Source organism: Sus scrofa, chromosome 14 (genome assembly GCF_054392235.1).
Source record: "Sus scrofa isolate SSC_HxYL_T2T_F1_AM1 chromosome 14, Sscrofa_HxYL_maternal_Yorkshire_Landrace_v2.0, whole genome shotgun sequence".
In the NCBI taxonomy this organism is placed as follows: domain Eukaryota; kingdom Metazoa; phylum Chordata; class Mammalia; order Artiodactyla; family Suidae; genus Sus; species Sus scrofa.
The window spans coordinates 132,812,813-132,838,219 of record NC_139396.1 but is presented as its reverse complement, the minus strand read 5'-3'; the positions used below and the strand labels follow the sequence as shown (position 1 = coordinate 132,838,219).

The 25,407-nt window shown below is 36.3% G+C and overlaps 1 protein-coding gene across 7 annotated transcripts in view; it reads left to right on the top strand.

Annotated features, from left to right (window-relative positions):
- Positions 1 to 25,407, top strand: part of HPSE2 (heparanase 2 (inactive)) — a 760,216-nt gene that overhangs the window by 286,702 nt on the left and 448,107 nt on the right. For 2 of the 7 annotated variants that reach the window (XM_084995066.1, XM_084995065.1), the window contains exon 4: positions 7,808 to 7,887. The exons of the other annotated variants lie outside the window; for them this stretch is intronic. In XM_084995066.1, the coding sequence (XP_084851192.1) occupies positions 7,860 to 7,887 (28 nt within the window). In that variant the 5' untranslated portion in view covers positions 7,808 to 7,859. The remainder of the gene's footprint in view (positions 1 to 7,807; positions 7,888 to 25,407) is intronic. 7 annotated transcript variants of the gene reach the window in all.

The following is a 25,407-nucleotide window of genomic DNA, read 5'->3' as shown; positions in this document are numbered from 1 at the left end:
TTGACATTGGGTATCAGACCAATCTAACTATTAACTACCTGAAATACATATGAACAGTGGATAATTTCTATCTGATACTGAAGATTAGGTGGAAAAAGAAATGTTAGCATAGAAAGTTCTCAGGTTACTGAGATTTGACTTGCGTAAACTTGGCTTTACATAGATTTCCATAAGCCAAGATAAATTTTTCATGGTGCATAAACATATATGTCATGCTTAGCCTTGAGTAGTTTGTTGTGTGAGGGATGAAAAGACCCAGCAGGAGTCTCAGGAAGTGATATTCTCTCTCTCCCTTTTTCTCTCAATTACTGATAGTCAATTGTCTAGTGATATAAAGTGACTTTGATTTATGCAAAAGAAAAAGAACTTACCGAAGACATTCCACAATAGAAACTTTATAAAAGTCAGGGAATTTTAATGATAAGAAACCGAAACAGTGTAGCTCTGGGGATCCAGATAGTGCTGATTACCTGAAAGGCAAACTAAAATATGTTTAGGGTGCTAGTGAAAATAGGTACACTATATTTTAAAATATATATATGCTTTTTGAAAGTATGAAAGTGTCCACCATAGGGAAACTTAGAAATTTGTTGGGCTTTCTAACACTTTTTTTTTTCTATTACAGGTTAGCATTGTTTTTGTTTTGACTTACATGGTAGGAAATGTATGGAGAGGTGAAAGTCCATAATTTTTCAGTCCTATAAAGGTCTCATCTCTAATCTGAAAAACTCATTACTTAAGCCAGGAGTAAATGAATCATGTGTGTGATAGACTTATTTCTGGTATTCCCTAAGGCCTCTGAATTTCAGTCTCGAGTGGATCAGGCCTTCTTCTCATCTTGCTTCTAGCCTCTGGTCAATTTGGAAAGACACGCACTATAATTGGGTTGTTTCTGAACTCTACCAAGTTAAAAATCTTACAAGGCATCTATCCGTAACAAGTGGCAGTTTGGGGTCACTAGTGGTTACTCAACTGAATCATCATCCAAATATTTTACTTTATTTGCTTTACCAGCTCATTATCTAAATTATTTTTTTCCCCAAATTTAGCTTAGAGTCTGTCTAAGGCTTGACCACATGTGAAGTTTGACATTTTAAAGGTCAGCTGGTTTGAGTTATTTGTGTATAAGAGTCAACAGATTTGTTTTTTTCTTTTTAAACATGGAAATGTCTATTGTTTTTTCCACTTGAAAAACTAAATAAAATATACAAATATCTCATGAGCTTTCCTCAGACTTTCCCAGAAAGAGTCTGTATTTGTGCTGAGACAGAGCACAGGGAAGTTACAACCTCAGATGGTTTGGAGACAGTTCATATTGCAATAGCTGAAGGGTTAGATAAGGGGAAACTGTGAAAGGAAGACTTCCACTGATTTAAGTGAATAGAAAATATGACTTCTTCATGTCTGTGTTATTGTGCTCTACAGTGTCATAAACTCCAATACAGCATCACATTTGGGACAGGTTGGGGTGGGCCTAATATGTGCTAAGCTGTTTACTCTTGGCTGAAACTCAGAAGAAAACCGTTTGGAGTCTACAATCTTCTTCTAAGTGCTCTCACCTCTAAAGAAAGCATGGTTCACATGGCAGAGCGTGATCTTATTAGAATGTAAGCAAGATCATACACTCACTTGCATAAACTGTAACTTTTTTCTGTGGCCTTGGAGAGCCCAGCATGACCGAACCTCAGCCTAGATGGATTTAAATATCAGCAGGAGGTGGGGAGATGATTAAGGAGGGAGTAGACCAAGGGAGCCTGGCCATTGGTTGACAGAAAAGCTACAGTTTAAAAAGAGCACCACCGTTTAACTATCTTCTCTGGTAGCTTTCATATTACTACCTTTGAAGTCTTTTTTCATTGTGGTATTAATATATTATTAATACCTTAAAATGGCAATATATTATTAGTACCTTAAAAATGGTACTTTGGTAAAATATACTCAGGGGAAGCAACTGCTTCCCCTTCTCTCCTACTTTACTGTGTTTCAGTAAAGTCAGTCTCATCTGGTCTCTTTCTGTTTCTCTACCTCATCTCTTTTTTCAGTTACTCTAATTGGTCAAGCTGTTTCTTTCTCAGGCCCTTCACACAAGGTGTTCCTTCTGCCTAAAGCTCTCCTTTCCTGTCTTTGCCTTGTCAACTTCTACTCACCCTTTTAGAACTCAGTGAAATTCAGTCCTCATTAAAGAGGACTTTCCATGAATGACTGAATAAAAGCTGAAAGATACAAAGAGAAGCAATGCAGAGTAGTAGCCTTCAAGGAGACTATTATATTGCTAGGATGATACATTGTGAGTACATGAAAATTTTATGATAGAGAACAGCAAATAGGAGACCTAGGTGCTAAAAGAGGCAATGAGTATTTTTAGCTGAGGTTTTTGTTATGGACTTTACAGAATAGGTAGGTTTTGAAAAGAACTTGATGGATGCTAATATTTGTGCAGGTGTTAAAAGACAAAAGTAAATGGAAGGATTATTATTTGGAACAAGTGAATATGGTAATTGGAATGGAATGGGGGGACTGACTAGGGAAGAGAATTATCAAACTTCAGAGATAGAAAAGAGCTTATATTCAGATTCAGATGACTTTGAATGCCTACCATGTGTCAAGCATGTTAATATTTGTTGACTTAATTTGTATTTACCCAGCTATATAAAAACATTATTATCATCTTTATATTCTAGATAAGGAAGTTGAGGTTCATAGAGGTTAAGTGACTTGTCCAAAATCACACAACTAGCAAGTGGCAGAAATTGGAATTTTAATTCTTTATGTCCTTACTTAGGGTCTAGTTCTCTTTCTACTTTCTCACACTACTTCTTACAGACAGTCCCAAAATAATAATCTTGGGTTGGAAGTAGATTGTAGAGGATCTGAATGTGAAGTTCAAACTTTATTTTTTAGGTAACAATATCTAAAAAAAATACTTCAATGATTTTTTTTTTGATCAGGGAATTTCATGATGAGAGTAATATTTTAGGAGGATTATTCTAGTAGGCATGTGCAAGATAAGTGAGAAATAGAGTTTTAACAGGAAGGTGTTGCAGGAATTTATCTCATCTAGAAATTAGAAACATGGGAAGCTAGTTATGAATATTAGGAAGAGGAGCCAGGAAGAATCAACAGTACTTGGCAAGGATTAAATATAATAAGTTAGAAAGAGAAGCCAAGGATGGTCCCAAGGTTGTGAGTCATCTGTAGGAGATCTCTGTTAAAAAAAGAAAATGAGGAGTTCCCCTGTGGCACAGCAGTTTAAGGATCTGGTGTTGTCACTGCAGCAGCAGCCTGGGTTGCTGCTGTGGTATGAGTGTGATCCCTGACCCAGGGAACTTCCACATGCCACAAGCACAACCAAAAAAAAAAAAAAGAAGAAGAAGAAAAGAAAAGGAAATGAAGGGGGATGGAATACAATGAAATTGAATTTTTTTCCTTTCTATTGCTGCACCTGTGGCATATGGAAGTTCCTAGTCCATGGGTCAAATTGGAGCTGCAGAAGAGGCCTGCGCTACAGCTATAGAAACAACCAGATCTGAGCCACATCTGTGACCTCTACTGCAGCTTGCAGTGATGCTAGAGCATGAACCCACTGAGCGAGGCCAGGGATTGGACCCACAAATTCATGGAGACTACTTTGAGTTCTTAAAAGATGAGCCACAATGAGAACGCCTGCAACTGAATTATTTATATGATGCTAGGAAGATGTATAACTGGGGACATTCTGCAGACAGCTTAAGAAGTTATGACTGGAATTGGGGAAAAAACTTAGAGCTTGAGAAGTTTAATTAATAATTAACTAATAAGTAGGTAGCAAATGTAATGAATGCAGATGAATTCTCTAGGAATAAAGGATTTTAACAGTGAAGCTGAACAAATTATGCCACTGAAAATATGGCACTTTGGCATATTGATTTTTTTGAATTAAAGTTATGTAAGAAATGGTTGAAAACACATGATCATCTCAATAGATACAGAAAAAGCATTTGACAAAGTCCAACATCCATTCATGATAAAAACTCTTACCAAAGTGGGTATAGAGGGGACATACCTTAATATAATCAAAGCCATTTATGACAAACCCACAGCAAATATAATATTCAATAGAGAAAAGCTGAAGGCCTTCCCACTAAAATCTGGAACAAGACAAGGATGCCCACTCTCACCACTGTTATTCAACATAGTACTGGAAGTCCTAGCCACAGCAGTCAGACAAACAAAAGAAATAAAGGATATTCAAATTGGAAGAGAAGAGGTAAAATTGTCACTGTAGGCAAATGACATGATACTACATATAGAAAACCCTAAAAACTCAACCCCAAAACTGCTTGCACTAATCAACAAATTCAGCAAAGTAGCAGGATATAAGATTAACATTCAGAAATTGGTTGCCTTTCTGTATACTAACAATGAAATATTAGAAAAGAATACAAAAATACAATACCTTTTAAAATTGCACCCCCAAAATTTAATACCTGCAAATAAACCTGACCAAGGAGGTTAAAGACTTATAGGCTGAGAACTATAAAACATTAATCAAGGAAATTAAAGAGTATTCAAAGAAATGGAAAGATAGTCCATGCTCCTGGGTTGGAAAAATTAATACTGTAAAAATGGCCATACTACCCAAAACAACCTACAGATTCAATCCAATCCCTATCAAATTACCCATGACATTTTTCACAGAACTAGAACAAACAATCCAAAAATTTATATGGAACCACAAAAGACTCAGAATTGCCAAAGCCATCCTGAAGAACAAAAACCAAGCAGGAGGCATAACTCTCCAGGGCTTCAGGCAGTATTACAAAGCCACAATCATCAAGACAGTGTGGTACTGGCACCAAAACAGACATACAGACCAATGGAACAGAATAGAGAACCCAGAAATACACCAAGACACCTATGGTCAATTAATGGTCAACAAAGGAGTCAAGAATATAAAATGAGAAAAAGACAGTGTTTTCGGTAAGTGGTGTTGGGAAACCTGGACAGCCACATGTAAATCAATGAAATTGGAACACACCCTCACACCATGCATGAAAATAAACTCAAAATGGCTTAAAGACTTAAACATAAGAGCAGAAATCTTAAACACCATCAAACTCCTAGAAGAGAACATAGGCAAAACATTCTCTAACATCAATCTTACAAATGTTTTCTCAGGACAGTCTCCCAAGGCAACAACAATAAAAGCAAAAATAGATCAATGTGGCCTAATTAAACTGACAAGCTTTTGCACAGCAAAAGAAACCATTAAAAAAAAAAAAAAGAAAAGAAAGGCAACCTGTGGAATGGGAGAAAATAGTTTCAAATGATGCAACTGACAAGGGCTTAAAATCTCAAATGAATTATAGAAACAACTTATACAACTAAACAGCAAAAAGCCAACAACCCAATGGAAAAATGGGCAAAAGACCTGAAGAGACATTTCTCCAAAGAGGATATCCAGATGACCAACAGGTACATGAAAAAATGCTCAACATCACTGATTATTAGAGAAATGCAAATCAAAACAACTGTGAGGTACCACTTCACACCAGTCAGAATGGCCTTCATTAATAAGTCAACAATTAACAAATAGCAAATGCTGGAGAGAGTGTAGAGAAAAGGGAACCCTCCTACACTGTTGGTGGGAATCCACATTGGTACAACCACTATGAAGGTCAATATGGAGGTACCTTGGAAAACTATACATAGAACTACCATATGACCCAGCAGTCCCACTCTTGGGCATAGATCCTGACAAAACTTTCCTTGAAAAAGACACATGAACCTGTATGTTCATTGAAGCACTATTCACAATAGCCAAGACATGGAAACAACCTAAATGTCCATCGACAGATGATTGGATTAGGAAGATGTGGCATATATACACAATGGAATACTACTCAGCCATAAAAAAGAACAAAGTAATGCCATTTGCAGCAACATGGATGGAACTAAAGACGCTCATACTAAGTGAAATGAGTCAGAAAGACAAGGACAAATAACATGTGATATCACATATCTCAAGTCTAATATAAGGCACAAATGAGCCTTTTCACAGAAAAGAAAATCATGGACTTGGAGAATAGACTTCTGTTTTGTTTTCGGAGGGGGAGGGAGCAGGATGGACTGGAAATTTGGGGTTAATAGATGCAGACTATTGCCTTTGGAATGGTTAATCAATGAGATCCTGCTGTGTAGCACTGAGAACTGTATCTAGTCACTTATGATGGAGCATGATAATGTGAGAAGAAGAGCATGATAATGTGTGTGTGTGTGTGTGTGTGTGTGTTTGTGTGTGAGACTGGGTTACCCTGCCGTACAGTAGAAAATTGACAGAACACTGTAAAGCAGTTATGATGGAAAAAATAAAAATCATTACCAAAATAAAAAAAGAAATGGTTGGTGCCAGGACACCTGACCCTCCTTTGTGCCCTGAAAGCAGGAAATAAATCTTCCTTGTGAAAGGTAATCTCCCTGTACCAGAGGGTAAAAGGTATCCTTTATCACCAATCAAAGAGAATTTAGGGTTGGGAAAGCTATCTAAAAGAAATCTTGTTACTTTTTCACTAATTTGCTGCCCCAAACCCAACTGCTTTATTCTCATCAGTAGTCCACAAATTTGTTGCTCCCTTTTCTCAAAGGTATAAAAGCTGGCTGCTTTTGTCACTTTTTTAAGACTCATATTTTTATAGCTTCCCATCCTTGGAAAATTAAGTTTATTTTTCTCTTGTTAATCTGTCTTATATCAATTTAATTTTTAGATGAGCCAAAGAACCTAGAAAAGGAAGAAGAGAAAGGTTTCCCCCATCATAGTAGGGAAGAGCAGAGGACTGTGAACAGATCCGTGGGTAATACTAAGATCTAGAGGAAATTAGTGGGAAGCAGTACCTGAAATTTAGAAAGTAGAGTGATTAGAGGGTGGGATAACCAGACAAGCTGTTTATTGGAAGGTGCTTTAAGAAATCAAGTGTAATTAGCAATGTGGCAGTGTCAGATGCTTAATACTTCCAGATGATATGGTTTCTAAGTTATTATTAAAACAGTAATCAAGTGATTAGGTAGCAAAAAGGCCAAAATGAAAGTAATTCCAAGGAATACCAACTATCTCAATCTAACTCAACTTTCAATAAACTCATTTATTTCTAATGTATAACAGCTGTTGTCCTCTGAAGAGCTTAGATCTCTGTACAGAAAATTTTAAATAGAGATTGTGTATGTTATGCATTTATAGGAAGGAAAATAGAAATAACTGAAATATGGAATAAAATGCACAAAATTAGAAAAGGGTTGACAGTTGAGAGAAGAGGAAAATCAAAATTCAGGAGGATGGTAGTCACAAGTTCCTGGATGGGCACTTCTATGAGAAAGTATTTTCATACGGGATTTATTTTGAGCTTTGCAGATGTTCCTCATTTAGTAACAGACATGCTATTCTCAAGTCGTGTGAATATTCACCTGTGTTTCCAATTGACTTACATTATAATGTGAAATATTTAATCTCCATCTGGCTTTGAGTCTAGATAATAGATCCTGCTGTTCCTAATGAATGTTCTTTGCTAAACCATTAACTGTCTTGACCTTTGATCCCTAGTCTATAAAGGCATGTTTGAAGCCTTTTTTCTAGCCCACATAGTCTATGGTCCTGTGACTATCCTTAATTGGAAACTGCCACCATTGATGTTCTCTATCTAAAGAGACATTTGTCACATCTTTTTTGAAACTCATTATGTATCTTTTAAAGTCATGGAATCCCCTGCTGGACAAAAGGCTATAAAGGGCATTTATACTCATACTTCTGTGTTTCTTGATGTTTCTACATTTCTAGTTATTCATGTGGCTGATATATAGAAACCAAGTACAAGACAAGGTGCACAAGAATGATTGTGAGGATGAGTGAGATAAAAGGTAGGAATACAATTTAATACACAAGTGTATTTTCAATACTGAAAACAAAAAGGCTGGAAAAAACACTCTAAAATGTTAATAATCTGCAGGTGGGGGAATTATGGTTTATTTACTTTCATATTTTATGTGTTATCTAAATTTCCTATAATTATTGTAACTTTTAAAATCATAGAAGTGTAATGTCAGTTTTTTGGGCATATCCTAAAAGGCTTGCATGGTGGAAGGGGTCCCCCCCCCAGTTTTACTGAGAAATAATTGACGCATTATGTAGTTTAAGGCATATAGAAGATTTGATTTACATTTATTGTGAAATGATTACTATAATTGGTTGAGATAAAAATCCATCTTCTCATGTGGCTGCAATTAAAAAAAGAAAGGAAAAAGGCAAAAATTTTTCTCCTTGTGATGAGAACTCTTAGGATTTACTCTTTGAACAACTTTCCTATATATCATATAGCAGTGTTAGCTATTATCATCATGTTGTACATTACATACCTTGTTCTTATTTATCTTATAACTGGAAACGTGTTACTTTTGACATTTCTTCAATTCCCTGCCTCCTCCCGCCTCTGATAATCAGAAATCTGATCTCTTTTTCTATGAGTTTGGGTTTTTGTTGTTGTTGCTGTTGTTTTGTTTATTTGTTTTGGGGATTCCATTTATAAGGGAGAAGTGAGGCCATACAATATTTGTCTTCCTATATCTGATTTATTTCATTTAATGTAATACCTTTGAGGTTCATCATGTTGTCACAAATACTAATTAAGGTTTCCTCATTTTATTTTCACTGGATTATATTTCTATATATATATATATGATATGTGTATATTTTAAACTTCTTTTTCTCTTCTTCCATTGATGGACAATTAAGTTATTTCCATGTCTTGGCTGTTGTAAATTATGCTCCCGTAAAGGTGGGGATGCAGATATCTTTTCAAGTTTGTATTTTCCTTTTCTTTGGGTATATTCCCAGGAGTGAAATTGGATCAAGTGGTAGTTCTTTTTTAAATTTTTTCAGGATCCTCCATATTGTCTTACATAGTGGCTGTACCAGTTTATAATCCCACCAACAGTGCACAAGGATTCCCTTTTTCTCTATCCTTGCCAGCATTTGTTGTATCTTGTCCTTTTGATGATGGCCATTCTAAAAGATGTGAGGTGCTATCAAACTGCGGTTTTCATTTGCATTTCCCTAAAGACATGTGATGTTGAGCATCTTTTCATGTACCTATCTGTTGGACTTTTGTAAATCTTCTTTGGAGAAACATTTACTCAGGTCCTTTGTTCATTTTTAAAATTTGTTTTTTGTTTGTTTGTTTGTTTGTTGGATTGGCTTTTGTGAGTTCTTTAATATTTTGGATCTTAACCCCTTAATATGGTTTGCAAATGTTTATTCATATTCTATAGGTTGTTTTTTCACTTTGCTCATCATTTCTTTTGCTGTGCAGAAGCTTTTTAGTTTGATGTAATCCTACCTGTTTATTTTCGACTTTGTTGCATGTACTTTAGTTGTCATATCCAAAATATCATTACCAAGACCCATGCAAAGGAGTTATATTCTTGTATTGTCTTCTAGGAGTTTCATGGTTTCAGGTCTCACATTTAAGTTTCCAATCCAACTTGAGTTAATTTTTTTTAGTCGTGTAAAATATGGGTCCAATTTCATTCTTTTACATGTGACTATCCAGTTATCCCAGCACCATTTATTCAAAGGTTTTCTTTTCTCCATTGATTATTATTGGCTCCCTTTACTAATATCAGTTGAGCATATAAGCTCGGGTTTATTTCTGGGCTCTTGATTCTGTTCCATTGATTTATTTGTCTCTTTTTATATCAGTATCATATAAAAAGTTTTGATTTCTATAGCTTTATAGTATAGCTTGAAATCAGGAAGCGTGATGTTTCCTGCTTTGTTCTTTTTTTTTTCCTCAGAATTTATTTGGCTATTTAGGGTCTTTTGTGGCCTGTATTAATTTTAGTACTTTTTTTCTCCTTTTTATAAGAAATAGCATTGGAATCTTGATATAGATTGCATTGAACCTATAGACAGCTTTTGATAATATTTACTTTTTAACTATTAATTCTTCCAATCCATGAACAGAGGATACTTTTCCATTTATTTGTGATTCCTTCTGTTTCTTTCAGCAATGTCTTTATAGTTTTCAGAGTAGAGATCTTTCACTTCCTTAGTTAAATTTTTTCCTAAGTATTTTATTTTTTTCTGATACAATTGTAAATAGCATTGATTTCTCTTTTCTCAGAAAACTCATTGTTAGTGTACAGAAATACTACTGATTTTTATATGTCAATTTTGGATGAGTTCATTGATTAGATCTAATAGTTTTTAGGATTTTCTATATATAAAATCATGTTCTTCTCTTAGCTTGACTATTTATTGACTGATCTTTAAGTAAAGTAATGAAAACCATGAGGTATAGAGAAACCTTATGCTGTGTTAGCCTTGAGGATCCTTAAAGTGACTACCAGTATTCCACAAGGGGAATTGAGGTAAATCAGGTTTCCAATTCAACAAACATTCACAGAGAATGTATTATATATAACATAGGGGGGTTATACAAAGATGAGCAAGACTTCTAAGAGCTAACTCCATTTAGGGAAAATGAGAACTGTATATAACTGCTATTCAAAGAAGATGAATTCATGCTGTGTTAGAGGTACAAACAGGGTGGTGAAACTACATATGGGGGAGAGATTAACTCTACCTTGAGGTAGTGGAAGGATATTTTTTAAATGTCCTGTTTTTAGATTATATAGTAACTAGTATCTCTCATCATTTCCAACCCACCTTCATAATTTCTTTTTTATCTATATACCACTTACACAGTTGATCCATCTTAACTTTAATATTTCAAATAGATGAATTAAGAAAATAAACTTTATTTTAGCACTACAAGTGGAAAACCAGTTCACTTGCCATAAAAACACAGTAACTAAAAATAAAAGTGGTATAAACAAAATAGTGTTATTAAATTCTATCTTCATAGTGTTGCCTGTTCCTTGGCTCTGAGACTAAGTCCTTATAAAAAGAATGCTTAGCAAGTGTTGGAAATATACTAATGACATAGTAGCATGTCACCTAGACTTGCTTCTTAAATCAGAAAATAAGAAAAATCATTGAAAATAGAATAGCTTTCTCCCTTGTGATTTAATGGTATCTAATGATTTATTTAACATTCGTGGTACAATCTCACTTTTTTAGAAGTTCTTTGGTGAATCAGCAGTCCAGATTTTAGGTCTGATGGATATGATCTCAATCAATAGAAGAGGGACAAATTTCATGGAAGAAATGGTACTTGAGGCTTTCGTTTGACAGAATCTAAGTCAGGGATAATCCCATAAAGAAACTGCATAGAAGCATACTGGTTTATGTGGTGGCAATAGAAAGAAGAGGAAAAAGACTTGCTTCTATTTTACAGTCTTATATTTCTGCCCCTAGAACTCATTCTGAATTCATAAGTAAGAATGAGCTGAAAGTCATTTCTCATTTCTACTGAGATTAGCTCATTTTTAATCCCTTCTTCTTAGGTGTCTTCATCTAGATGTGGGCCTCCAGCCCCAATCCTCTGTGCGTCTGCTTTAGACTATAAATGCCTTTGCAGATGTGAATAATGGGTGCCTTTTCAAATGCAGATGACATTTATATACTGAAAATGGACTTCACTAGTGGGGTTTGCTGGAGTTTATCAGCTTCAGAAATGCAACCTCTCAAATGCAGGTCATTGAACACATTAGTATCATTTCACAAAACTTTTTGGGGAACAACAGTGTTTTGATGCTTTGAGATTCAAGATAAATGCTGTCAGTCAAGACAGAAAGAGATGGTTCTTTATGGGCTAGACCTTTGAAGAGAAACGGGTGTTGGACTTGGCAGCACATCTACAGCCACTGGGACTCCTTTCCCACTAGCCATGTTTTTCAGAGATAATTTTGACAAGAGATTGGAGAGAATCCTTCTCAATTCCCTGGGGAATGTGAAATTACTAGATTTATAAGATTTATTTTGTTTGCCTCTGAAGAGCCCAACTTTGAGCTTAAGAAGTTGTAGCAGAATGCAAAGTAGTAATGAAACCACTTCCTTAAAAAGTATGAATTCATATCTTATGCTAATTTTCAGAAAATATCAATATCCTAGTCACCTTCCTCTCAAAATAATAACAGTAAATTTACTGGCTGCCATATTATTAGTGCTTTTCTGTTTAGTCTGTGCCAGACACTGTGTTTTTTACTTCACGCACAGTGTTGTTATTCTTCCCATTAATTCTGTAAAGTAGATTCTTTCCCCACTTTCAGATGAAGAAATTGAGTCTCCTAAAAGGCCATGGTCAAATAGCTAGAAGTGTAGGGATCCAGTAACTTCTAATTGTTTAAGTCTGTGTCATTAAATTTGGCTCCTAAATTTGACATGATAGTCCAGGTGAGTTGTGATAGGAATATAATCCAGTAGAAATGTTATAACATTTTAATATTAATATAGATTGTGTACAATTTTCCCTCTCCTTTCTACTGCTTCTGGCATATTAGCATAAGAAGTTGTTAGAACAAAGAGTTTAGACGGAGGCAGATCAGGTGTGAATCCAGCACCATCACTTACTAGTTCTCAGACTTGACAAGAAATTTAATCTTTCTAGTACTCAGTTTCTGTAGATATAAATCAGGTGTAATAATAGTGCCTGTCTCTTGAGTTGAGATTATTATTAGTAAATGAAACAAGGTAATTTAAATGCTTATTAACACATTACCTAACATGTAGTTAATGCTTAATAATTTCATGAATAATAATCCTTATCATTACTCATTTATTTAATCGAAGTTTCAATTTTCTCTTGTTTCGACTTCTTTTGTTCTCTAGTTCTTTGAGTGACCTCCTTTTTTGTGTATATATATATTTTAAACTCTATTATCTAGTTGACTAATTCTTGACTTAGACTTGTTCTCTAGAAGTTCCCATTGTGGCTGAACAGGTTAAGAACCCAGTATAGCATCCATGAGGATGTGAGTTTGATCCCTGGCCTTGCTCGGTGGGTTAAGGATATGCATTGCTGCAAACTGCAGCATAGGTCATAGATGAGGCTCAGGTCTGGTGTTGCTGTGGCTGTAGCATAGGTCTGCAGCTGCAGCTGCAGCTCCAATTTGACCCCTAGCCCTGGGACTTCTATATGCTACAGGTGAGGCCTTACAAAACAATAAACTTGTTCTGTACAATGCCTAGCCAGGTTCTACAAATGTGCTTTAAAAATGTCATATGCCAGTTATTTGGCATGGTTTAGCTATTGTATATGTATATAAATATATACAAATAAATGTGTGTATATTTGAGTGTGTGAGTGAATGATATATATAGGGAAAATGTAAGATGTTTGAGGCACTAACCTTGCGGGGCTTTATTTTGTTAACAACCCTTCTGATCTCCTCTTGGGAATCTAGATCCACTATGAAAGAGCTAAACTTTCTGGAAGGTCTATGGCTTAGTCAGAACTTACAAAGAGCCAATGCTGGAAGAAGAGACAGCCCCTCCAGCTGTTCCCTTTCCCCTTTGTGCAGATGTGAACCCTTCCCATAAACCCTGGTATGAAATGTGGCAGAAGCAGAAGGGAAACTGTTGAGCTGTTTATTTTATTGTAAACAAAGTTCAAGATAGTCTTTTTGGAATATTTTTCTTGAGAGCCAAGAATGAAATCTTATATTACTTGACCAATATGTTTATTTTGAGGAAATTTATGATATAGCTACCTTGAATTGTATGTCTGTTCATGACATGCCTACACAATCTTCTTTAGCTCATGCACTCCAATGCAACAGTTGAGAAAATCTACTGAGGAAGTCAGGGGAGGAGGAATGAGACTCAAGGATCAGAAGTCACTTTATTGATGTAGCATGTAGAATCAGAAAACTACTCATGATGAGGGAATTTAGATAAATCAGATGTGATGGTCTCAAGCTAAGATACCTTCTCCTTCCTTATCACAATGAAGATGGTCCTTTCAAGAGGACTGAAAATACTCCAGTCTAAACTTACTACTCTAACTTGCCAGTCTCCTAAATCCCTGCCATAGCACTCTTTCCCTTATTCAATTTTTTCCAGTTTCCTAGCTTTCTTTTGATTTCAAATATACACAGAATTCATTCCCACTTCAGGGATTTTGCACTTGTCCTTCCTTCTTATTGAAATGTTCTATTTCCAGATATATTCATGGCTGCCTTCTCATCACTGAGGCTTCGAGCCATGTGTTAGCTCCTCAGAAAGGCCTTCCCTGACCACCTTTGACAAGAATGCTCTTTACTACCTAATATCCCTTCTGCCTTTCTTTCCTTGTTAAGCACATTGACATACAGCCAAATAATATTACAGAGGCTCCCTTGCAGCTAGATGTTGCTTTGTTCTGACTAATGAAATATAAGCCAAAGTACATATGGTGCTTTGAAAACAGTCCCTAAAAGGAAGGAGGTTCATCCTTTTTTCTCCCCATCTCAGTTCTGTTCCCCGGAACACCAAGTGTGGCAACTGAACTCTAGCAACCATCTCTAATCATGGGAAAAGGGCATTCACTAGTATGGTGTAGAGATCTGGAAAGCTTGAATCACAGATGAATTTGTGAGTCTCTAAAGTAGTCATGGGTTGTCTACTTCCAGGCTTTTTTTAAATAAAAGAAAAGTATATTTTATCTCCTTTAAGCCACTGCTATTTTTAGTTCTTTGGTATATTTAGTTAAACATACACAAAACCAATTTAAAGTGTCCTGCTCCTGCCTGCAAACATCCTTCTCTATCAACCATTACTCTTTGGTCTGTCTTCTTCATGGTACTTTTTAACAATTGAAAATTCTCATTTCTTTCCATCTTTATTATTTGTCCCACCCAACTATTATGTAAGGTCTGTGGGGGGGACCTTATCTTCTTTGTTCACTATGATGTCCTCAGAGCTAAAAAATATCTAGTAGGTACTCCATTAAAAATTGTTGAGTGGATAAAATCTGTAGGCTAAAATTTTTCTTTCTTAGATATGCTGTTGTTTCTGTGATTCTGTTTCTATGATTGAGCAGTCTTCTTATGACTCACACCTTCTTTCTTTGGATATAGTAATGGATTAAATAGCTCTAGCCTTGAAGTTTTATATAGGCATACTTGATTTTATTGCCCTTTACTTTATTTCACTTTGCAGGTATTTTGTTTGTTTGTTTGTTTTTGGTCTTCTGTCTTTTTAGGGCCGCACCTGTAGTATATGGAGGTTCCCAGGCTAGGTGTCCAATTGGAGCTACAGCTGCTGGCCTACACCATAGCCACAGCAACTCAGGATCCAAGCTGCATCTGCTCCTGGCAACGCCAGATCCTTAACCCAATGAGCGAGGCCAGGGATTGAACCCACAACCTCCCAGTTCCTAGTCAGATTCATTTCTGCTGCGTGATGATGGGAACTCCAGGTATTGTGTTTTTACAAATAACATGTTTGTGGCAACCCTGCATTGTCAGATGATGGATAGCATTTTTTTAGCAATAAAGTATTTTTAAATTAATGCATGTGCTTTTTTTAGACATAATGCAATGTGTTTGTTTTATTCACTCCATATTTATAACAGTTGCCTCAAATAGAATGACAGGTTTTTATTTCATTTATTTCTCACTAATGTGCTAAATTGGACTAAGTTGGTACTTTGAAGAGCTGTGCTCCTAAGATCCCAGTAGCTACATGTTGCTGACTCACGTTAAGCTTGCCATCTCATTTGACCCCAGGCAGAAAAACACACTAGATCTCCCTAAAAATGAGTCAAAGGCAACCACTGGTGATATGAGAAAATGTTTAGAACACTTTGCAACTAGTGGGAAACCAAATGACACTTGTTAATGTCATAATATTTGTAATGTTTTAAGGGAGGAAAATAAGAAACTCCCCAGGACCAATGGTATTAATGTGTAGAGGAAGTCTCTGAGAAGAGGCGATAAATATGATGCCCTATACTTATAGAATCCAGAAATGAGACCTTAAGGTCACATTAGGATACATGTGGAATGTAAAAGATAAGAGGTTTTGTTTGAGAGAAGACAGTGGCAGGCAGGATTATGAGAGTAGAAGGAAAGGTAGAGAAAATGCAAAGGATATTACTCTAGGTACAGAGCTGGAAAGCACAGCTCTTCCCCCAAAGACTGCTTCATTTCAGTGCTCCCAACACAGGGGTGCCCATGTGGGTGCTTGGCAATTGGTGAATTGAATAAAAAAAGTATAACCTGCCTTCTCTGTGTTGGCACCATAAATATTACACCTTCTCTCACATTTCAAAATGAAAGAAGCAATCTCTTTCATTATATTCCTTCATGTTATCCAAAGGCTTTCTACACCAAAGTTACAAAAACCATAGAGAAATATTTATATTAAAATTAATCTATAGATTACCTTTCTGTTACAGAAAAGCAAAAGCATAGGAAATAAAAAAAAAAACCTTCAGAACTGTTGAAAATAATTTCAACCAATTGATGACTTCTAAAGCTTAAAGCTCATTATGTTCTTCTTAAGTTAGTGTTGTCATTTTTTAGGGAACCTTGATATCTTGTGATAGTATTTAATCAAGAATAATTTTAGTTACCTATTTGGTGCCACTGAGGCTCCCAATAGAAAATGAAAATGTGGGGGCCTTCTCACTTTACTTCCTGTAACCCTTTCCAAACTCTTAGTGCTCTTTTCTTCCCACTCCATGTCCCTTCTTAATGATAATAACTACTATTTATTGAATGCCTATTTTAGACTGGACACTATACTCAGCACTTCGCTTGCAGTACCTTTTAACCCTGGCATAAAAACATGTGAATTTGGGAATTTTACCCTCAGCTTACAAATGAAAAGGTGAGACTTGAGGAGTTAAGTAAAGTTTTCACCAACTTGGGCAGAGCTAAGGTGAGGATGCAGGTCTGTTGGGGCTCCAAAGCCTGTATTCTTAACCAACTGCCCTATCGTTTGGCTGTGTGATGCTACTTCCATGATGTTCACTGTTTTCACTCCCTAGTAAAGTTCCAGATAAGTACCATCCAAATAAGTCTTAACCGTCTCACCTAATTCCTCAAGGTCTAAAATGTTCTATCCTTTCCACTGCAACAGTGTAGAGCTGTTCCTTTTGCTCTTAACCAAATGGGCCCATAAGCCTCAAGCAGGGCTTGATGGATAAAACAGGATACCACAGTACACAGACCTGGATTGGGGGTAGAAAATAATGTGAGCACAGTTTGGTGCAGTGAGTGCACCAGGTCCCTGCTGTGTTGTACAGAAGCATTGCAAAATAAGCCAGTATTGATAAGGCCAAAGGGTCACAGTCACAGCAGCAGCAGAAGTGGATTAGATATTTTCATATGGCATAAGGCCAAGTCAGCAAGGTTCCAGTTATGTGGGAAGACTCCTGTTCCAAGGCCCATACATCAAGGAGGGCACCAAATGAATTCTGGCTTCCACTGAGAGCTTACAAATGAAGCCTTTTATTGGACATCTCAGAACTGCCAAGGCAACCCTAGTACCAGAGGGAAGCCTAGGTCCCCTGTATAATAAATAGTCCCTTTGTCCACCAGGAACCTTTGGTATCTTTTTTTTTCAACTACGTAACACTCTCTTGAATTTATGTGGGCTCTGGCACAAGTAGGGGGAAGATAAAGTGTGGGTTGGGTGTCATGAGTCATTATTCTTTGTCAGAGATTACTACCACAACTGCTGTGGACTGAATTGTGCCCCACCTCCCCCAGTTGTATGTTGAAGTTCTAGCCCCATTGTGACTGTGTTTGCAGATAGGGCTTTTAAGAGATAATTAAGATTAAATGAAATCATAAAAGTGGGATTTAGTCCTATAGAATTGGTGGCCTTATAAGAAAGAAGAGTGAGAGAGAAGAGATTTCTCTCTCTCTATCTTTCTTTCTCAACACCTACTAAGGAAAGGCCATGTGAGAACAAGGGAGAGGGAGGCTGTCTGAAAGCCAGGAAGAGGACTCTCACCAGACATAGACCTGACTATGCTGGCATCCTGATCTTGGGCTTCCAGCCTCCAGAACTGGAAAATAAATTCTGTTATATAATCCACCCAGTCTATGGTATTTTGTTATGGCAGTCCGAGTTGATGAATAAAACTACTTTATCATCAGAGCTTTTGTCCAGTGGCTGGTATTTTCTTTGGCCAGAGAAGCAGGAATTCTTTCAGTCCCTAAAAAGAAAACAAACTAATCAATGTAATTCACACTGAGTTGTGAATGCCTGACAATTTTAACGTGAGGAAGGGGGGATTTGCCATTTTAAAGTGAGATTTGTTGTAGCCCCTCTCTCACTCCATCTCCACCCTCTACGCCTAATCCCAGCCCATTTTGCCCAGACACACACACACACACACACACACACACACACACACACACAAAGAAATCCTTCCTTAATGCCTTTGGTTTTCTTGACCACCCTCTCTTCACACATGTGGGGGTAGTCGGACATGGGAGAAAGAGGTGATCTGCTTAGAACCTCGCTTGTGAAAGGAGTCCATCTCTGACAGTACATTGTTCTTTTTTTGTCCATGACATATGAAAAATAAAATCCTATAAAACATAATCAGGAAAAGGACACTCATCATCCCCTCTATAACTGAGAATAGCAATTCAAGTCAACAGTTATTTGGTGTAAGGTTAAGAGTGGCTAGGCTTTGGAATCAGCTACTGTACAGGCTTGAATCTTGGCTCCACAGATTATAGCTGTATGAACCTGGGTAATACTTTACCTCTCCAAGCCTTCATTGCCTCATCTACCTAATGTGAGGTTTATGATAACTCTCCAAAGGGATACGGAGATTTAGTTGGATAATCTATATTAAGCTTGTAGCAGAGAATCTGGTTATCTAAGTAGTCAATAAATGTTATTTAGCTTTATTATTATTTACTAAACACCTTCTGTAAAGGACACTGTATTTGAAAATATACAAAGAAATGATCTGTTTCTGCCTATGGGGATCTTACAAGTATGAATAACAGTGTATGGGATTCCTAGTAGATTAAGGAACTCTCATAGACACAAAGCCTTTTAAAGCATCTTCAAAATTCCTATTTTCCAGAAGAGCTACTGTCATGCTTTCCTGCACACTTAGTTTATCTGTCTTCTTAAGCCTTTTGAAGTCAGTTGTGCTAAGCTTTTTTGCATCTTTACTCCTAGCTCTATGAAAAACATGGCCAAATATTATACCTCATGTATTTTTTTTTTGTCACTTCCCTGGTTCTTCTCCAAAAGTAGACCTTTTTCTTGCATGCAAAAGAGGGAGACTTCCCTGGAAGAACATCTAGTCCAAAGGCTCCACATATCACATATGCTGACTTTGTTGTTTCTTCACATAGGCAATATATTATCCTGAAACAAACAAACAAAACAAAACAGCTCTGTAGGAGTGATCAGCATATCTTAATGGTACCAATTATGATAAAAATGCTTTGCTCTTCTCTGTTAGAGCCAAGGCTGCAGTATTTCTGTAGTTACACTGTTGTTGTCCAGACAGGGTTATTGCAGTGTGCATTTGGTTTGAAAAAGGAAAAGGAGCCAGTGTTTATCTCCTCATGCTTATAAAATGTCTCGTTCGCCTTCTAGCTCACTTTGCACCCCTCTCCCTCCTATATCTAAACTAATACTATGCAAAAAGTGCTAACCACCACTTCTTGTCACTTGTACTTAGAGGCTTGGCTTAGGCAGCATTTATGTGAACTTTATTACAGTCTCTGACATAAGGTGGTAGAGAAAGCTAGACAGAGGTCAGTGCCTGTGTAAAGAGTGATGCCAGTACTTAGACAGGGGGTGGAAAAAGTCTAACCCACTTCTCAGTGGGCTAAAAATCACAGTGTTTCTATGTGGTTTTTGGAAGAGAGAGCATGTTGTCAGCTCATGACTTATTTAAATTGCTCATCCTCTTGAATGTGTTATTTGAAATGGAAATGTTGATTTGTTTATTGAGTGAGCACATGTCAATATTGCCCTGAAAATAAAGGTGATAGTACATTCTGCCATCATATGATATTATAATAATATGCCAGGTTGATTACATTGTTTCTCTGGTATTTTGAGGTCAGTATAGCCACAGAGGTGGTCAGAAACATTTGAAAATATTGATAACATATACAGGAGATTATAATTGATTCTTTGACAAAGGACAGTATCATTTTAGTATCATTTTTCTTCATTTTAAAAAATTTTTTACTTATATGTATATATATATTTTTTCTACTCTACAGCATGGTGACCTAGTTACACTTACGTGTTTACATTCTTTTTTCTCACATTATATGTTCCATCATAAGTGACTAGACAGAGTTCCCAGTGCTACACAGCAGGATCCCATTGCTAATCCATCCCGAAGGCAACATTCTGAATCTATTTACCCCAAGCTCCCAGTCCCTCCCACTCCCTCCCCTTCTTTTTAATCATTCAAAAAATTAGATACTGAGTTCCTCCCACTGTACTTTAATGAATCTGAGACTTTATCCATTATGAGATGCATCATCATTTCAGATATTACTAGAATGGCAGGTAGCATCTGATGTGGCTCTCAGTGATTCCCACCTCCTAATATCCATGCCCTTGGGTGATCCTTGAGTGTGGGCTGGATAGGGACTTGCTTCTAAAAGCAGAGGAAAAAAATTACAGCACCTCATGACTAGGGTACAAAAGATCATGACTTTACTCTTTCTAAGACACTCTCTCTTTCTGACAATGTGCTTTGCCTTTGTGCTTGTTTGTTCTCTCAAAATACCAGAGAAACAATGTAATCAACCTGGCATATTATTATAATATCATATGATGGCAGAATGTACTATCACCTTTATTTTCAGGGCAATATTGACATGTGCTCACTCAAGTTGTGATATGCTCTATGGAGGGGCCCATGTCAGAGACCCTAAGGCAGAAGACCCAGTTAAGCTTCTCCTGGATAAAATATACATAAAAAAAGAAAAAAGGAAACAGTAAGATGGAATCAGCTACTAAAGATTCTCAAAGGTTCTGTTTCCTAACTTAACATAGAAACACTTGTTTTTTTTTCTCAGTTTTAACTAGGCATAAATGCTGTTTTGTGTGTGTATATATATATATATATACACACACACACATATACATTTTAAATATTTTTAAAAACATGCTGTATTTTTACAGCATATTTCTCCATTTGCCCTACTTCTCTGCCCTTCTGTTTTATGTTTTTACTTTTTATGGCTTTTTTCTTTAGCTGTTTTTTGGTTTTTTTTGTACCATGGAAAAAATATGTGTTTCAAAGCCAAAGCTTACTGATGTATAATCTTATTTAATTTTTTTGAACTTTAGATTTCCTATGTGCAAAATGGGAATAACAATATCTAGTAGCCATGACTTTTTTTTTTTTTTTTTTTCTTTTTGCCATTTCTAGGGCTGTTCCCGCAGCACATGGAGGTTCCCAGGCTAGGGGTCTAATCAGAGCTGTAGGTGCTGGCCTATACCAGGGCCACAGCATCACGGGATACGAGCCATATCTGCAACCTACACCACAGCTCATGGCAACTCTGGATCCTTAACCCACTGAAGAAGGCCACAGATCATACCTGCAACCTCATCGTTCCTAGTTGGATTCGTTAACCAATGAGCCACGACGGGAACTCTGCCATGATCTTTTTATTTTAAGCAACAGAAACCAACTCTGACTGACGTAGGCAAACAATAAAAGTAGAAACTTAGAAATTAATTGATTGAATTAATTTCAGAAAGGAATGCAATTGAAGCTCTAAGGATTACTGACACTGGGGACTGAAGTGTCATAGGAACTGTCCTTTTTCATCAAAAACTATACTAATTTCTAGTCAGCTTCATTTTCTCAGACTGGCTTATTTCACAAGACTGGAAACAGGTTACTAGCAGCTCCTACTTCTTATACCTCTGAAGCAGCTTTGACACCAGAAAAGGACTAGTTTTCTTTTCCAAGCTCCAATTTAACAAGTGCCAAAGAAAGACCAATCGGCCCACTTTTGGATTCTATTAGTTGTGAGAAAGGACAGAGGCCTATATTTGGCAACCTTCAAAGAAATTACCTGGTTAAAATGTGTGGGGGTGGGAGGTGAGGATTACACCATTTTTTTGAAGGATTATTGTGAGATTTAGAAGTAAAAATTTTTTTGAAGTACTTTGTTTACATTATTGTTGTTATTCTATGACTGTGAAAGGAATAGTCTCTTCTGTATATGTGTAAAATAGAGACTGTAGAATGGTGCACTAGCTTCAATGACAACCAGTTTTGAGAATTAGGCAGAATGAAGTACTCCAATGTCAATGGTAAGGATAAAACAAGAGTTTAGTGTTATCTAATTTTCTCTCCTTAGGTACTATTAAATGTCTTCTAAAAAATGTTTTGACATTGAAAACATTTAATATGAGATTAAGGAAAAACTTTAAGGAGGGAAAATAGTCACCCACAATCCCATTTACTAAATATACTTTTGTATGTTCCCTTCCAGGTCTCTTCCATATCCCTAAAACATTCACAGAGTTATAACTGTATTTACCTATACTTTCTATCCTGCTTTTAATATTATGTAATAAATATTTCCTATCTTTATAGATAGCAGTCAGAATTATAATTTATAATGGCTATATGCTATACCATTATGTTGCTGGGATCATAATTTATGTTGTACATCCCCTTTATTGTTTGTATTTTAAGATATAATTTAGTTTATTTTTGGATGTTGTAGATAATGTCACAGTTTACATTCTTAGAAGTATACTAGATTAAGATAGGTTGTATGAGCATAAAGTTGTTTACAAATAGGCAATTACAGGGTTCGGGTTAGGGTTTAATAAATACTTGCTGCATAAGTGAATGTGTCAAAAAACAAGCTTCATGGAAGTAAGTAGACTTTAACATGGAAAGAGCATTTGGCTAAAGATAAAAATAGAGGGAAAGTTATGGGCACTTGAAAATTGTGGTGAGGGAGAAATCTTGTGATGCAGTTAAGATGCTTTTGCATCAAGTACCTTGATTTCTATATCTGCCTGGTCTGCGACTTGGACAAATTTTTTACTCTTCTGAGCCTCAGTTTCTAGAGAATTTCTAAAGATACTTTCAAATGAAAAGTTATTTGACTGTCTAATGTTGATTGTGTATGGATAGTCTGATCAAAGAGTGGATATGTGTTATGCTTTCCTAACACAGGTTACGAAGAATAAACTATAGTAATTATGAGAAATTTAGCTATCATGATGGAAGCTAATGTCTGTCAAAGTCAGGATATTTTATTATATTTTCCTTGTTTGTTTGACTCATGTCTAAGACAGTAAAGAAAAAAATCAATGAGAGAATCTGTATAATGTACAAATGTAATATATGGGGAAAGCTATCAGAAGATCAGATGTGAGCAAAAACGTTATTATTTAAGGGAAAGGAGTTAATTCTGGAAACAATGTAGAAATTATAAAGCTTGTACTTTGTGAACATATAGAAGAAAAACTAGTGATTAGTAAGAGCCAGCATGTGTTAAGAAGAAACCCTGCCCAAGTAAATTTGCCTCCTTATTGGGTGGGGTTAGTGGATTAATATATTGGAGAATCCCATATACAAAGGGTATATTGATTTCAGAAAATTGATTTACAAAGGCTTCCATGTCATAAGTTTTTTAGCTAAAATGAAGAATTTGCACCTATGTGAATTTACAGTTGATTGAGCAGCCATTATAGTATGACAACAAAACAATTTAAGCAATCTTAGGCTATATTAATAAATGCGTAATGTCCATAAAAGGGGAAATAATGGTCCCCCTGTTTTTTGGTATTTTATTTTATTTTTCATTTAATTTATTTTATTTTTTTAAATGATTTTTATTTTTTTCCATTATAGTGTTCTGTCAATTTTCTACTATAAGGCAGGGTAACCCAGTCACGCATACATATATACATTGTTTTTCTCACATTATCCTCCATTATGCTCCATCATAAGTGACTAGATATAGTTCTCAGTGCTACACAGCAGGATCTCATTGATTAACCATTCCAAAGGCAATAGTCTGCATCTGTTAACCCCAAATTTCCAGTCCATCCTGCTCCCTCCCCCTCCCCCTCCCCCTTGGAAAACAGAAGTCTATTCTCCAAGTCCATGATTTTCTTTTCTGTGGAAAGGTTCATTTGTACCATATATTAGATTCCAAATATAAATGAAATCAAATGGTATTTGTCTTTCTCTTTCTGACTTACTTCACTTACTATAAGTGTCTCTAGTTCCATCCATGTTGCTGCATATGGCATTATTTTGTTCTTTTTTATGACTGAGTAGTATTCCATTGTGTATATATACCATGTCTTCCTAATCCAATCATCTGTCGATGGACATTTAGGTTGTTTCCATGTCTTGGCTGTTGTGAATAGTACTTCAGTGAACATACGGGTGCATGTGACTTTTTCAAGGAAAGTTTTGTCAGGATCTATGCCCAAGAGTGGGATTGCTGGGTCATATGGTAGTTCTATGTATAGTTTTCCAAGGTACCTCCATACTGTTCTCCATAGTGGTTGTACCAGCTTACATTCCCACCAACAGTGTAGGAGGGTTCCCTTTTCTCTACACTCTCTCCAGCATTTGCTATTTGTTAATTGTTGACTTATTAATGAAGGCCATTCTGACTGGTGTGAAGTGGTACCTCACAGTTGTTTTGATTTGCATTTCTCTAATAATCAGTGATGTTGAGCATTTTTTCATGTACCTGTTGGTCATCTGGATATCCTCTTTGGAGAAATGTCTCTTCAGGTCTTTTGCCCATTTTTCCATTGGGTTGTTGGCTTTTTGCTGTTTAGTTGTATAAGTTGTTTCTATAATTCATTTGAGATTTTAAGCCCTTGTCAGTTGCATCATTTGAAACTATTTTCTCCCATTCCACAGGTTGCCTTTCTTTTCTTTTTTTTTTTTTTAATGGTTTCTTTTGCTGTGCAAAAGCTTGTCAGTTTAATTAGGCCACATTGATCTATTTTTGCTTTTATTGTTGTTGCCTTGGGAGACTGTCCTGAGAAAACATTTGTAAGATTGATGTTAGAGAATGTTTTGCCTATGTTCTCTTCTAGGAGTTTGATGGTGTTTAAGATTTCTGCTCTTATGTTTAAGTCTTTAAGCCATTTTGAGTTTATTTTCATGCATGGTGTGAGGGTGTGTTCCAATTTCATTGATTTACATGTGGCTGTCCAGGTTTCCCAACACCACTTACCGAAAACACTGTCTTTTTCTCATTTTATATTCTTGACTCCTTTGTTGACCATTAATTGACCATAGGTGTCTTGGTGTATTTCTGGGTTCTCTATTCTGTTCCATTGGTCTGTATGTCTGTTTTGGTGCCAGTACCACACTGTCTTGATGATTGTGGCTTTGTAATACTGCCTGAAGCCCTGGAGAGTTATGCCTCCTGCTTGGTTTTTGTTCTTCAGGATGGCTTTGGCAATTCTGAGTCTTTTGTGGTTCCATATAAATTTTTGGATTGTTTGTTCTAGTTCTGTGAAAAATGTCATGGGTAATT